The 14,318-nt window shown below is 33.3% G+C and overlaps 1 protein-coding gene across 6 annotated transcripts in view; it reads right to left on the bottom strand.

Moving 5' to 3' along the window:
* Window positions 1–13,808, bottom strand: part of LOC136847085 (UNC93-like protein MFSD11) — a 101,519-nt gene extending 87,711 nt beyond the window's left edge. Inside the window, exons 1-2 of one of the 6 annotated variants that reach the window (XM_067118373.1) lie at window positions 13,107–13,395; window positions 11,444–11,908 (exon numbers count right to left, since the gene is read on the bottom strand). In XM_067118373.1, coding sequence (XP_066974474.1) covers window positions 11,444–11,701 — 258 coding nt within the window. In that variant the 5' untranslated portion in view covers window positions 11,702–11,908; window positions 13,107–13,395. Of the gene's footprint in view, window positions 1–11,443; window positions 11,909–12,085; window positions 13,396–13,629 lie in introns of those variants that run through there. The other 5 variants (XM_067118374.1, XM_067118376.1, XM_067118375.1 and 2 more) reach the window with 5 other exon arrangements.
* Between the last annotated feature and the right edge of the window lie 510 nt (window positions 13,809–14,318).

Here is a 14,318-nt window from a genome sequence, read left to right as displayed (position 1 = left end):
GTGTGGCACAAACCGCGACCCCTGATTGGTCAGCTCGACTCAAGCTCGGCTTCGATTGGATAATCTCGCTGGGCCTGGCTGAAAATAATATGCGCAAGTGTTTTCTGCATGACTGTGCTCTAAGCTATACAGGGTATAAAAACATGATGCAATCAATTCTTTTTATTTATTGTAAGCACTGAAGGGTCGGAGAGTACATTTCGCAGTTCTTGGAAAGAATAAATGAATAAAAACTCCATTAAAGTCTTCAGATCCTTTGTAAACTAGAGGACAGAAATTTATTTTTGAATGATTTATGAAATTGTAAGTGATTATACCTACATCAAAAGATCTTTGCAATAATACAAAGGTATGAAATACAGTATTGTTCATATGTATGCATATATATACAATATTGAATTTTATTCTTTACTTGTACGATCTATATTATATATATATATATAATATAATATATATATAGTCTAATTATAAATCCGTTCAGTTACTTATATATAATTAATCAAGGAATAATTAAAATGTTATAATTAATCTGGAATGAAAAAGTAAAGCTTGATGCAAAATTTAGTCAACATCCTATTTGACTATATAAGAATTGTATTTTAGTTCACAGTAAACGGATTCTCTAAGAAGTTTAGGAATTCATAGTTAGCACTGTAATGCATTGATCTTAGATATTCTAGAATAGCTAAAAATTTGGTTTTGGTTGACAATACAAGGATTTTACATAGGCTGACACTAAACGTGAGTCTTAAACTGTAGTTTAAACTCTTAAAATGAACAAAATCTCTACGGAAGGGAAACACCTCATTTCACAAAACCTTCCCAGGACATAGCACATTCAAGTTAAGTATACCTTAGTTTTACCAGACCACTGAGCTGATTAACAGCTCTCCTAGGGCTGGCCCGAAGGATTAGACTTATTTTACGTGGCTAAGAACCAACTGGTTACTTAGCAACAGGACCTACAGCTTACTGTGGAATCCGAACCACATTATAGAGAGAAATGAATTTCTATCACCAGAAATAAATTCCTCTAACTCTTCATCAGCCGGCCGGAGAAAATATAAACTAAAAAGATATCTATACAAATCAATTATTATTATTATTATTATTATTATTATTATTATTATTATTATTATTATTATTATTTAGAAGATGAACCGTATTCATATGGAACAAGCCCACAGTGGCCACTGGCTAGAAATTCAAGCTTTCAATAATATGGTGTTCATTTGACAGACGAAACAGAAGGTAATAGGAAATACAGAAAGAAGAGACCAGTTATTAGAAAAGAACAAACAAATTAATAAAGTAATAAATAAATAGATAAAAATGTAAGTAAATTACCAAAATACGAGAACTGTTTCTGAGTAGTAATACGTTGCATCTTCGCTTGAACTTTTGAGGTTCCAGTGGCAAAACATCCTCTGCGAAACTGTTCCACAGTCCAATGGTGTGAGGAATAAAGGCCAACAATATTCCAGTAAAGGAAGTACAAATGACCTAAAACAGGTTACACTTATTTTATCACTGTTATAAATATACGAGACCTGACGAACAATACCTAACTTTCGTGCGGCATTTTGCTGAAACTTTCACTAGATGTTTCTCAAAAGTTAGATGTGAGTCAAAAGTTACACCTAGAATAGTTAAAGCTTCAGACTCATTCAGCAAAGTTCCATCCACCTGAAGGGGAGGATGGGCTGGGAAATCTGTACGAGATCTGCTAATCAATAGTGTTTTCGTTTAACTGGAGTTCAGCCTCATACCACACCGACTACACCATTCCCAGACCCGGTCCATGTCCCGATTGAGGCTGAGGGCAGCTTCATTTCTCATAAGTGGAGACTTCACTACACCCACAAGTGTTCCATCATCGGTATACTGAATAATCTTGTTTTCCAGGCCAACAACCATATCACTTGTAAACACTAAAAATAACAGTGGACCAAAAACACTGCCCTGTGGAACTCCAGACACAATAGGTTTTAGTTCACTTAAGATCCCGCCCACAGCAACTCGCTGCTGCCTACCAGTAAGGAAATCTTGAATAATCCTAAAACATATCAACCCACTCCAAGATTCTGAAGTTTATAAATAAGAGCCTTGTGATTTACTAAACCGAAAGCAGCACTAAAATCTACCTGAATTACTCTGCACTCAAAACCCTTATCAAGGTTCCCTTGCAAGTGGCATGCCAAGTCTAAAAGAGCATCGCAGGTACCTAACTGCTTCCTGTATGAATACTGACTACCAAGTAACAATCCTTTAGATTCCACATACTTATGTAATGGCTTAAAAATATGTTTTTCAGCAACATTCGAGAGGACAGGGAGAATAGAGAATCTGGTTGTTCTCGCCAGGAAGAGAATAACAGGGATCAAATAAAAATGAACTACAATATCTATGTGAAAACACGATTATTATTATTATTATTATTGAGAAGATGAACCCTATTCATAATGGGACAAGGCCACAGGGGCACTGACTTAAAATTCACGCCTCCAAACAACGTGGTGCTCATTAGGGAGTAAGAGAAGGTAAAGGGAAATACAGAAAGAAATCTCACTTATCGAAAAGCAAAAATAAATCAATAACATAAATCGATAAAAATTCATTAAAATGCAACGAGAATAGCATTAGGGTAGTAATGAATTGTATCTTCGTTGAACTTTTGAAGTTTCGGAAAAAGCAAAACAATGATTACACCATTAAACAAGTAAAAAATGAGCCGAAGTTTCTTCGGTGCAATCGATTTTTCTGCACAGCGTTTAATGCAGTATGAAACTCTCAGCCACGGCCCATGAAACTCGCAGCCGCGGCTCATGTGTTGTTGGCACCTATAGCGGTGCCAGACGCATGATCATTGTTGACTTTAACCTTAAATAAAATAAAAACTACTGAGGCTAGAGGGCTGCAATTTGCTATGTTTGATGATTGGAGGGTAGATGATCAACACACCAATTTGCAGCCCTCTAGCCTCAGTAGTTTTTAAGATCTGAGGGCGGACAGAAAAAGTGTGGATGGACGGACAAATAGCCATCTCAATAGTTTTCTTTTACATAAAACTAATAAAAATGTGCAATTTCCGTGCATTCCCATGACCTATGCATAATGACCATCTTGCCTTACATCATAACGCAAACTAACGAACGACCTACGTCAAAAGTAAAACTCTTTTGAAGCTACGAGTGTCTGACATTTTCCTAAGGAAATAATGATGCCTGTCTGACGATACTTCATTCTTCACACTTACCAATTTCTCTAAAAAAGAATTTTTTGAAAGGTTAAATGGTTATGACTGAGAACGGTTTGGCTTCTATGCAAATAAGTGGCCTGTATTTCATGTGCATCAGTGTTTGTGTAGCGTGTGCATACATACACACATTTAAGATTATTTATATATATATATATATATATATATATATATATATATATATATATATATATATATATATATATATATATATATATATATATATATATATTCATATGTGTATGTGTGTAATATATACAGTATATACATATACATATACATATATATATATATATATATATATATATATATATATATATATATATATATATATATATATATATATATATATATGTATGTATATGTGTGTGTAACATATAATATATACAGTCGAACGGTAAGGGTTTAAAGAAGCCACATCATGATTTCAAAGAACGTCCCGTAACTGTTCCGTTTCACTGGGGAATCGAACCCAGGGCTTATGGCTGGTGAAGTTTGAGTCCCACAGATATTGTATTCATAAACTAAAGCAGAAATACAAAACTCCAAGTCTTGAAGACAGAGAGATATAATCCAGTAATAGCTACCTTAATTACTCTTCCGCAGAGAGAGAGAGAGAGAGAGAGAGAGAGAGAGAGAGAGAGAGAGAGAGAGAGAGAGAGAGTCATAATCCAATAAAAGCTACCTCCATTACTCTTCTAGAAGGTCATGCTGACCAATGACAGGAGGTTTGAATATTAGATCAAGTGAGTTTTCCTCAAAATGGTCTGAATACTCTGTATTTTTCTTCACTAGTTTTTTATGGTCTGCGCTACTTTACATTTTTTCTTCACTCGCTTTTTAGGGTTTGAATTACTTTACATTTTTCTTCAATCTTTTTTTATGGTCTGAATTATTTTTCATCTTTTTTTTTTTTTTAACTTTTTATGGTTTGAATTATTTTACATTTTTCTTCCCTCGTTTTTTATGGTCTTAATTACTTTACATTTTTCTTCCCACTTTTTTTTTTATGTTCTCAATTACTTTACATTTTTCTTCAATCTTTTTTTTTATGGTCTGAATTACTTTGCATTCTTCTTCCCTCGATTTTAGTTTTCTGTAACAGAAAACTATTGTGCCGGCTTTCTCTGGCCGTCCGCACTTTATTCTGCCCGCACTTTTCGTCCGCCCTCAGATCTTAACAACTACTGAGGCTAGAGGGCTGCAAATTGGTATGTTGATCATCCACTCTCCAATCATCAAACATACCAAGTTGCAGCCCTCTAGCCTCAGTAGTTTGTATTTTATTTAAGGTTAAAGTTAGCCATAATCGTGCTTCTAGCAACGATATACGATAGGCCACCAACGGGCCGCGGTTAAAGTTTCTTGGGTTGCGGCTCATACAGCATTATACCGAGACCACCGACAGATCTATTTTCGGTGGCCTTGATTATACGATGCACAGAAAACTCGATTGCCCCGAAGAACTTCGGTGCATCTTTTATTCGTTATGGTCTAAATTACTTTATATTTTCCTTAAATTGTTTTTATCAACCAGTATAATAATAATAATAATAATAATAATAATAATAATAATAATAATGTTTCTAAATATACTATAACGATTATCAATTAAGTATCTACTTTTCCTTGTAAGTGCTCTTCCACAATGATCTAAGTTACAATGACGTAAACAGATACTGGTTGGAACCTGTTTAAATACGCCTCGTTCTGCGTGACGTCTTCTCAATGCAAAAGTGTTTTCCTTCTTTTACGCTACATCAGGCTTTTAAAACATATAAAGAGATACTTATTAATAGCAGTGGAGCTCACCTAGATACAGTTCGTCATTATTATTATTATTATTATTATTATTATTATTATTAAGATGAAACCTATCCATATGAAACAAGTCCACCGGGGCCACTGACTTGAGTTCCAGTTAACCGGGAAATTTCTGGTTTTATTTTAATAGTGCCCACGTGATATATCATGTTTGTGGCATCCCTTTTTTTCAGATAAGACGTAGAAAAGTACCAGTCAGTGGATAACAATGTTCATTCCAGGTCTTACAAAACTGAAATTCGTTAACGCTTTTTTCAATCCTTGTCAAATCCTGTCCTTTTATTTAAATACTTCACAATAATGTCAGCTGATATGCGTGCGAACATACACACACACACACACCCATATACATGTATGTGTGTCTGTGTATGTACCTCGTAGATTCAAAGGTGATTTGTAGGAACTATAGGAAGCCATTGTCCTTGTGATCAACTTTTACGTAATGTGTAAGAGTACATCTGTGACATTGAGTAGCAGTTTTGTGTGGGATGTCGAAACAATAGTCCAGCGTTATACTATTCTAGCCGTCTGCGCATTTATTTACCCCTGGTCGTTACAAGATTACACAGACACACAGATCTATATATATATATATATATATATATATATATATATATATATATATATATATATATATATATATATATATATATATATATATATATATATATACTGTAATTTAAATTTTATAACTTTTTTAATCACTGTCAAATCCTGCCCCTTAACTTAATTACTTTGCAATAGCATTCACTGATAATATATATATATATATATATATATATATATATATATATATATATATATATATATATATATATATATATATATTACAGAAAAAAAAAAAACATACAAAGGCAAAGTCAGAACATAAAAAACGACAGTCGACTTAAAAGGGAAATTATTTTACACAAGGGACACCGAGGAACAGGCAAAACACTGAGAAATTAATTAAAACAAATAGAACGTATAAAAGACAAGTAAAAAATATATATATTTAAAATATTTATGTTTTAAAACACTAAAATTTAAAATCACATTGAGAAAACAATCAACAAATAAAAGTGACTAAGGGTATGGGGCCAATCTGTCAGTACGACACAAACACAGAAAATGAGGTCTTCGAAAGAGAAACAAAGCCACAAAAACATTATTATTACGACAGGTATAAGGGAACAGCCGAGGTCTGAGTGTTCAATTTCGGAACAAGCTGTTTTATCATCCGAGACTCGAGTATTGGTAGTTCCAGTTGGCTAGAAGTTCGACCCATTATGCAAAAATCTTTGTTTTCAATGAGAGTTTTACAAATAATAATAATAATGCGAAATTTTGTAAAACTCCCACTGAATATCAGAAAGGCTTGAAAGCAAAAGATTTCCGTTCTATGTCCCGGAAGTCTGAATGGGAAAAGCTTCACAACTGAAATTAACATAAATCGGCAAAACTCAGAACCAACAGAAATACTGCACCATTAATAAGTTAAGTATACCTTAGTTTAACCGGACCACTGACCTAATTAACAGCTCTCCTAGGGGTAGCCCGAAGGATTAGATTTATTTTACGTGGCTAAGAACCAACTGGTTACCTAGCAACGGGACCTACAGCTTATTGTGGAATCCGAACCACATTATAACGAGAAATGAATTTATATCATCAGAAACAAATTTCTCTAATTCTTCATTGGCTGGTCAGAGAATCGAACGCGGGCCCAGCAGAGTGCTAGCGAGAACGTTACCAACCCGTCCAATGAGAAACTTACCTTTAATAAGCAAATAATATATACCGGTATATATATACATAATATATATATAATAATTATACATATTTTTATATATATAATATATATATATATATATATATATATATATATATATATATATATATATATATATATATATATATATATATATATATATATATATATATATATATATATATATATATATATATATATATCTATAAAACATACATCATTCATCAGCAAATTAAATAAATCTATCTATATATCTTTCTATATACTTATATATAATTACATACATGCACATATATATACTATATATTTATATATATCACGACCGGCCTAATAAAACACATTAAACTGGTTTTAATAGTGATGAAAATTAAATTTCTCCAAATTTTATCTTTAAAATTACGGGTAAAAATTCACACGCATACAAATGTCCTTCCGTTCTGAATACAACGTAAAAAAAACAAATACCGCATTCGACTAAGTGCATATTTGCAAACTCTTCAAAATATAATACATAAAAGACCTCAAAATTCAATATAACTGAAATAAAAAAAATCTACCTCTTCAATAAAACTGTTACGTAGGCATAAAAAACAATTAACCCAATCAATATAACTGCAACTGATAACGAAACACAAGAGTGGGTTGCATGTCAGAATTAAAAACACAAGAATATTACAAAAAATACATGCTGGTGTTACACGAGAGGTAACGCCGTTTTTAAATGGTTGAGAACTAGGGTCTGAATACCTCATGACAAGTAATGCTTAAGAACAATAACAGAAAACGAAAACAGGGATTAGAAATTTAATAACGAAGTAACAAATGGTTCTACGTCCTTCATCGAAATGTCATACAAAGAATTTCCTCTGAATCAACATATGACAGCTGTGGCAATTTATTCTCATGGATAAATAAGAAGGTGTACTTAACATACAGACGTCCTTTGTTTACTACAGAAAAACAATGGCTGAGCCTGATACAACTCCAGAGAGAGAGAGAGAGAGAGAGAGAGAGAGAGAGAGAGAGAGAGGAGAGAGAGAGAGAGAGAGCATCAATGCACATCCCTTCAGATCATACTAGAAAAATATTGTCGAATTTAATCAGAAACAACACTGTACAGAGAGAGAGAGAGAGAGAGAGAGAGAGAGAGAGAGAGAGAGAGAGAGAGAGAGATTGCTTCCAAAAGTGAATGTAAACAGACGCATACCTAACCTTAGAGAGTTGATCAGTTGCACCAAAAAAGAAGAAAAAAAAAGGGAGTACATCCGGGAACACAGGACGCCTTCCACTGTCAGCTATCTATGCACAGTCACAGCTCTTGGAGAATTTTAAAAAAATGGTGCAGGTACACGACTGGGTTTAATTTATTCCATGAACAAGAAAGTCGTCTAAGAGTAACAGACCACTCTTACGCATCCTCCTTTTGAGTTTTTTAATCAAAAGCCGTCTGTCAATAAAAATTCGCCAGCACAGTTTTCTTTGATTTCTACGCAGACTTGTACACCACTATTTTTCAAAGAAACCAAACCCCCCCCCAAAAAAAAACTCACATTTTTAGATAAATATTTTACTAAGAAAACTCTCTACCTCACTCGGTTTCTCTTAGCATAAATTCCCAGTCTCTGTTTCTTTAACAAATTCTCCCATAACCCATAACTGTTTATTCATGAAAAATTCCCAGAATCACTGAATTTATTCCCAAGAAAAACCTCTAATATACTTGGTCTTGGCATTTAACGGTAAAACAAAAAATCAAAGACGTCAGATGTGCTTCATTAGTCTTCATTAGTGAACGAATTTCTAATCATAAACCTTGAACCACAAAAATAAAACGCCACATATATATGTATACATATATATGTATACATTTATATGTACATACACACCTGTGACTGAGTGAAACAATTCTCGACCTACATTTGCTAGGTTCGTGGTTTGCTCACGATCTCAAAAGGAGAAAAGCATACAGGGGAAAGATCAAATATATATATATATATATATATATATATATATATATATATATATATATATATATATATATACATTATATTTACTGCATATACAGAGAGAGAGAGAGAAACAGTACAAGTACCCAGTATTTTAATATCAACAGTAAGCTGCAATGAACTATATTTATAAAATATAAAAATTTGGGGATAGAACCACACTGTGCTACAACTGTACAAAGTGAAGGTATGGACTGAAGGATCCAAGATTCCAAATTCAGCTTTATGGGTGAGGCCTCTTTAACTTTTAAGACTAACTACTTGGTCCAAATTTTTATATCATTCATGATAACTGACGCACTGTAATAAATACCGGATGCTGAAATATTATAGCATTGGCAATCCTCTAACACTGAACATGGGAATTTGGACCCAAGACATAAATAAGAACTACCATGACCTACATTAGCTTCCCCACAGTAATCATATGAATTCGATTATTAAAGCTAATTTAATATTCACAGGCTGCCTTCCCATAACTGCTTGGTAAAAGATTCCATTCATTATCATACAAAATAATGAATACCATATTTTATGCTGCAGTCTGCTGCTTTAAGGAAGTTTGGACCTTCAACATTTTCACCGTCTTTATGTGTGCTTACAAAACAACAAATACAGAACCCAGATCACATGTTCAGTCAGGGTTATGTTCTTTTATGAAGAGAAACTGAAATTGGCAGAAAAAAGTTTCTTCATAGGACAACATTTAATAAAAATGAAATAACTCTTCAGTGTAAAATAACTCTTCAGTGTACTGTTCATGTGAAAAATGAAACAGAGAAGGCAAACAGGCCTGCAACATGACTTTGAGTTGGGGCCTAGATCACAAATTTAGAAAGAAGGCAAAGAATGAAATGTTTCATGGTAGTACATAGTTTAGAAGCTATTACAGAGAAAAATCCAAGCTAAAACGTACAGCTAGGACAAACAGAGGAAGTTGGTCTATGCTGAGAAAAAGGTCATCCTTATGATTGAAACTCAAGAAAATAATAAGGAAAATAGGTATCAACTGGAAACAACGGACTCTCAGTTCAACTCTGTTAAAGATAAATAAAAAGTATTCAGGTAACAAAGAAAAGATGACTGGGGAAATAATAGCCTAATTACTATTTTCCTTGGCCTAATTAAACTTTGCCTAAGCACATTAATGAGAGCTCACAAAATATGAAAAGGATTGAAACAACTAGGGAAGTAAGAATGAAGTTATTGATTAACCTCGGAATAAATACAACTTGTCCACAAGACAAGAGAAAACAAGTACTGTACTACATATAATGGTAGAAATAGATACTGCCTCAAAATATTCAGAAAATTAATGAAATATATTTTTGATGACTATCAAAAAAACTTCCACATATTAATCATAAAAGTGCACAACATTTTTCAAGAAAGTACCTCACAGTACTATACAGTAGTACAAAAGCATCACATAATAATAATAATAATAATAATAATAATAATAATAATAATAATAATAATAATAATAATAATAATAATAATAATAATAATAATAATAATTGCCATCCATACACATGACAAAAGATCACATACTATGTATTTTATTTGGGAACTACCAAAAAAGTTTTTTTTTTTATTCTGACCCACAGAGCATTTAACATACATATCATAACATATTATTAGTACTAAAAATAGTCCCTCTCCCATCATCCACTCCCAATCAACTGAGTATAAAATTCTATTTCAATAAAAAAAATCCTCAACTTTGGAGACAAGAAAATATAAGACCTATTCTGTAATGTAGCTAAACCACAGTGACTTCACTGGGCTCAGAGACTAGCAGATAAAGGAATTTCCACTCGAAATGTGTTCTTTATTCATGTATTAACAGGAAAATACATGAAGTTTCAAATCAAATATCCTTTTGACGATATTTGACCAAAACTGTTAAAATAAATTCTTCATGCCGTCCTAAAACTTACCCCTAATCACAACATTTAGCTTTAAGCATTTCATAAGAGTCTATATCATTCTAAACTACCCAAAATTTTAACTAGCACATCAAAAATATTTGATCACCATCTGAATTAGGCTACAGTAGTCAATTTTATGAGCCCTCACTTTAGTATTATACTATTACCAGCCATAACATACCACAAAAAAGTTGATGCATACAGCATGCCTTCTGCACCATGTTTTAAACACTTCTGCAATTGCAGCACCCTTTTTGCCAAAGCTAGATGCTGTCTACCTTCCTTATTCCATCAGTTTTGACACTTAAGAATAAATCATTCAGGCCATCATGGGAGGAGTCTAGAAAAGTGCCTCAGTGGCCTAGCTAAATATTTTAATTGTTATTACCATTATTATTACTGTGTTAGTCACATCCTTACCTCAAGACATGCATCCACTGAGGAAATTAGAACAAAAACTCATCTACTACTTAGCTTTGAAGAAATATCCCTTTCTGAAGGTTTCTTTCTTGATGAAACTACAAACTAGTAGGTGCTACATGCTAAATCAAGAGTAAAAACAAAACTTTTAATTCCTTCTGTAGCAGGATGACACTGTAAACAGATGAATGTCTCTGATACAAAAAAGTAAACTACTGAATAAACAAAAAACATTAACATATCAACTTGAACTTACCATTATCATACTGATTGTATTGAAGGCTGTAAAGATGGCCATAAAACCCAGACCCAGAGCTATGATGACAGCAAAGCTCTTAGGGGTCTGTACTCTTTCAGATTCTACGTCTCTTTCTGGATCCAAAGGCTCTGATGCCTCACTTTCAAATACTTCTGAGTCTTCATCAATGAGAGGTTCTGTCTCCCCCATTCTGTCAAGATTGTCACTCCAACTCTTTCTTTTCCGAAAAGTCATCTTGCTACTCTTCACCAACATTGACCCACTGCACTACACAGTGCTTCATTGCAGAATTTCCTCTTTATGACTATACATAAAAGTTCTAGCTTTATCTGCATTTCATAAAAGACACTATACTCTTACAGACTTGTATAATTTCAACCTGCTTGGATCACTGTTAATAGCTTTAAAAATGTATCACTGTACTGTATGTCCAATGACACAAAGACTTCTACCTATGATATACTATTCAATAAAAAGAGAAGTATGTACAGTAAAATGAAATCTCATAAAAAATATCATAATTACATTAGTCTTACAGTTGCTAACTACCATATAATCTAACATTCAATACAAAAATCTACACAAAATATTTAGGATTGTGGTCCTAAATTGAATTATCCAAAAGTCATAGAATATTACCTGTTATCTATGAGTAAAAATTCTGTCTTGCAAAACTTAGTTAACAAACATAACTGACAAAACCATAACCTTCCTAAGGACAGCAATGAGTTTCTGTACCGGTACCTGCTAAGTATGTGTGGAATCAAATCAAGCATAGTTTCATGCCACAAAGTACTAAAAATAGAACTTGAAAGTGCCTCATTTAAACCACATTTTAATTGTCTTTCTGGAAAGAATTATACGTAACAAAAAACTAACCCTACAAATTATCAAAAGTAATTCACTAGCTCTCAGCCATTACTGAACATAATCTAATAGTAATAAACAACAAAGGAAACAAATTGCTTTCATCCTATATTATAAAACAGCTACGGTAACTGATTTATTGGCAGATCAAACTGACATTAAGTTGACTTTTCCTTCTACAGGATACTTTTCTGCATACTTAACCCAATCCTAAGCTAAGTAGGCCAAATGATACAAGAAAATTCTATGGGCTAAAATGTTGGGAAGTGTGGTTATTACAAATTATAACTTCTTTCCTTGCTTAACCTATTACTGGCTGACTAAGATTTAAATGCAAATAAAATAATAATTCCTATATTATGCAACCCAAAATAGAAGTAATGACATGAACGGCAAACCATACACCTTACACACAACTTTATGCTAAGAAGATTATTAAAAGCATATGTTTTTCGTCAGCCTAACCAAACATTATTAGCCCATCCTAGTTGTCTTGTGATAAAACAGGTTAGAATAAGCTACAGAAAGCATATGTAGCCTTACCAGCTTGTATGCAAGTCTCACTAGGCTATAATCAAAGGGGTAATACTGATAAAAGATATACAATACTGTAAAGCTGTAGCCTTACCTACCTATCGTCAATACACTATGCTTGAAATTATTCACGCAACGGTAAACACAAAACCCTGAACCATCTAGTTATGTCTGCTCACCATTAATAACCTACACTGATCAAAGGCTAAAAAAATTAATTGTAAGCAATCAGAATAAGCCACGTCATATCGTAACTCACTAATGCAGACTGGGCCTTGCCTAACCCAGGTTTAACGTCACTTCCTTGAGTAGCCTGGTCTCGTATAACTACCAGTAAATTATTTTTGATCACTACAATAAGTTAGGTTGTTCTGATTTAGTTTCGGCTCCTTATTGACCTTCAAATTTGTACATAAATCCAATTTGATCACTATTTCATCTTTTAAGTGTCAGTAGCACTTCACAGTCACTTAATTTGACAGATCAGGTCGCTTAAGCCTCGTATCTCATTGTTATTGAAGTAACCAAAACAAACTTTAAAATTCGTTAAGAAAGTTATATTTCAATAACCTGTTATAATAAATTACATTTCAAATTCTCCACATACTTATTACTAATAAATAAAATTTCGTGATAACTGCAAACATTTCTTACCATATTACGTAGTAATACAAAGATGTTCGTAAAATTATAAATTCATTCATGTATGAATGACAATGTGGCGCTAAATTTAAAAGTGCCTGATACAGTGTTCGCAGTAAATAAACTTATCAAGGACTTACCTCAATGACACTCATCGTCTGAAATGCCATGAAGGAAAACATGTAAGCTAATCCAAGTAATAGCACGCACATAAACCGTCGATCCATGTTTAACTGTGATAGGAGGGAGAGATGTGGAGAGAAAGACACAAGACATGGAACTAAACTCTGTGCCTCGTAAAAGGCTACCAGCTCTCTAGTGACTGACCCACAAAAGCAATGGTGCCATATTTGACATCGTTGGCTCTCATTTTGACTGCTGCATTAATCAAACATTTCCTTTCCGTTAAGTTTACATTGCAACGGGTTTGTAAACATCAGAGGTTAGCAGCAAAAACTGCATAAGGCAAGCTTGAGATTAAATCAAATTAAGCCTAGTTGAAAACCTTTCATTAAGTCAGTGCAAAGATGCTGTTAGCCTTCACAGAACAAACATACGCAGATAACGATAAACTGATCAATTGTTACGATAAGAGCAATGGGCGCTGAATTAAATCCTTTGGAACCAGATATATTTTCATGACAGTACTCTCTCTCTCTCTCTCTCTCTCTCTCTCTCTCTCTCTCTCTCTCTCTCTCTCTCTCTCTCTCTCTCTCTAATGTGGAGTAAACACGAGCCTTAAAAGACAAACAAATGTCAATATACTAAAAAAAAAAAAAAAGGTAGTGACTTGCACTTTCGCTTTAGAGCTTCTGAAGCAAGCTTAAGT

The sequence above is a fragment of the Macrobrachium rosenbergii genome, chromosome 16, assembly GCF_040412425.1.
Source record: "Macrobrachium rosenbergii isolate ZJJX-2024 chromosome 16, ASM4041242v1, whole genome shotgun sequence".
NCBI lineage: Eukaryota > Metazoa > Arthropoda > Malacostraca > Decapoda > Palaemonidae > Macrobrachium > Macrobrachium rosenbergii.
Note: the sequence above shows the minus strand (reverse complement) of the source record. Positions and strands in the feature narration are given on the sequence as shown.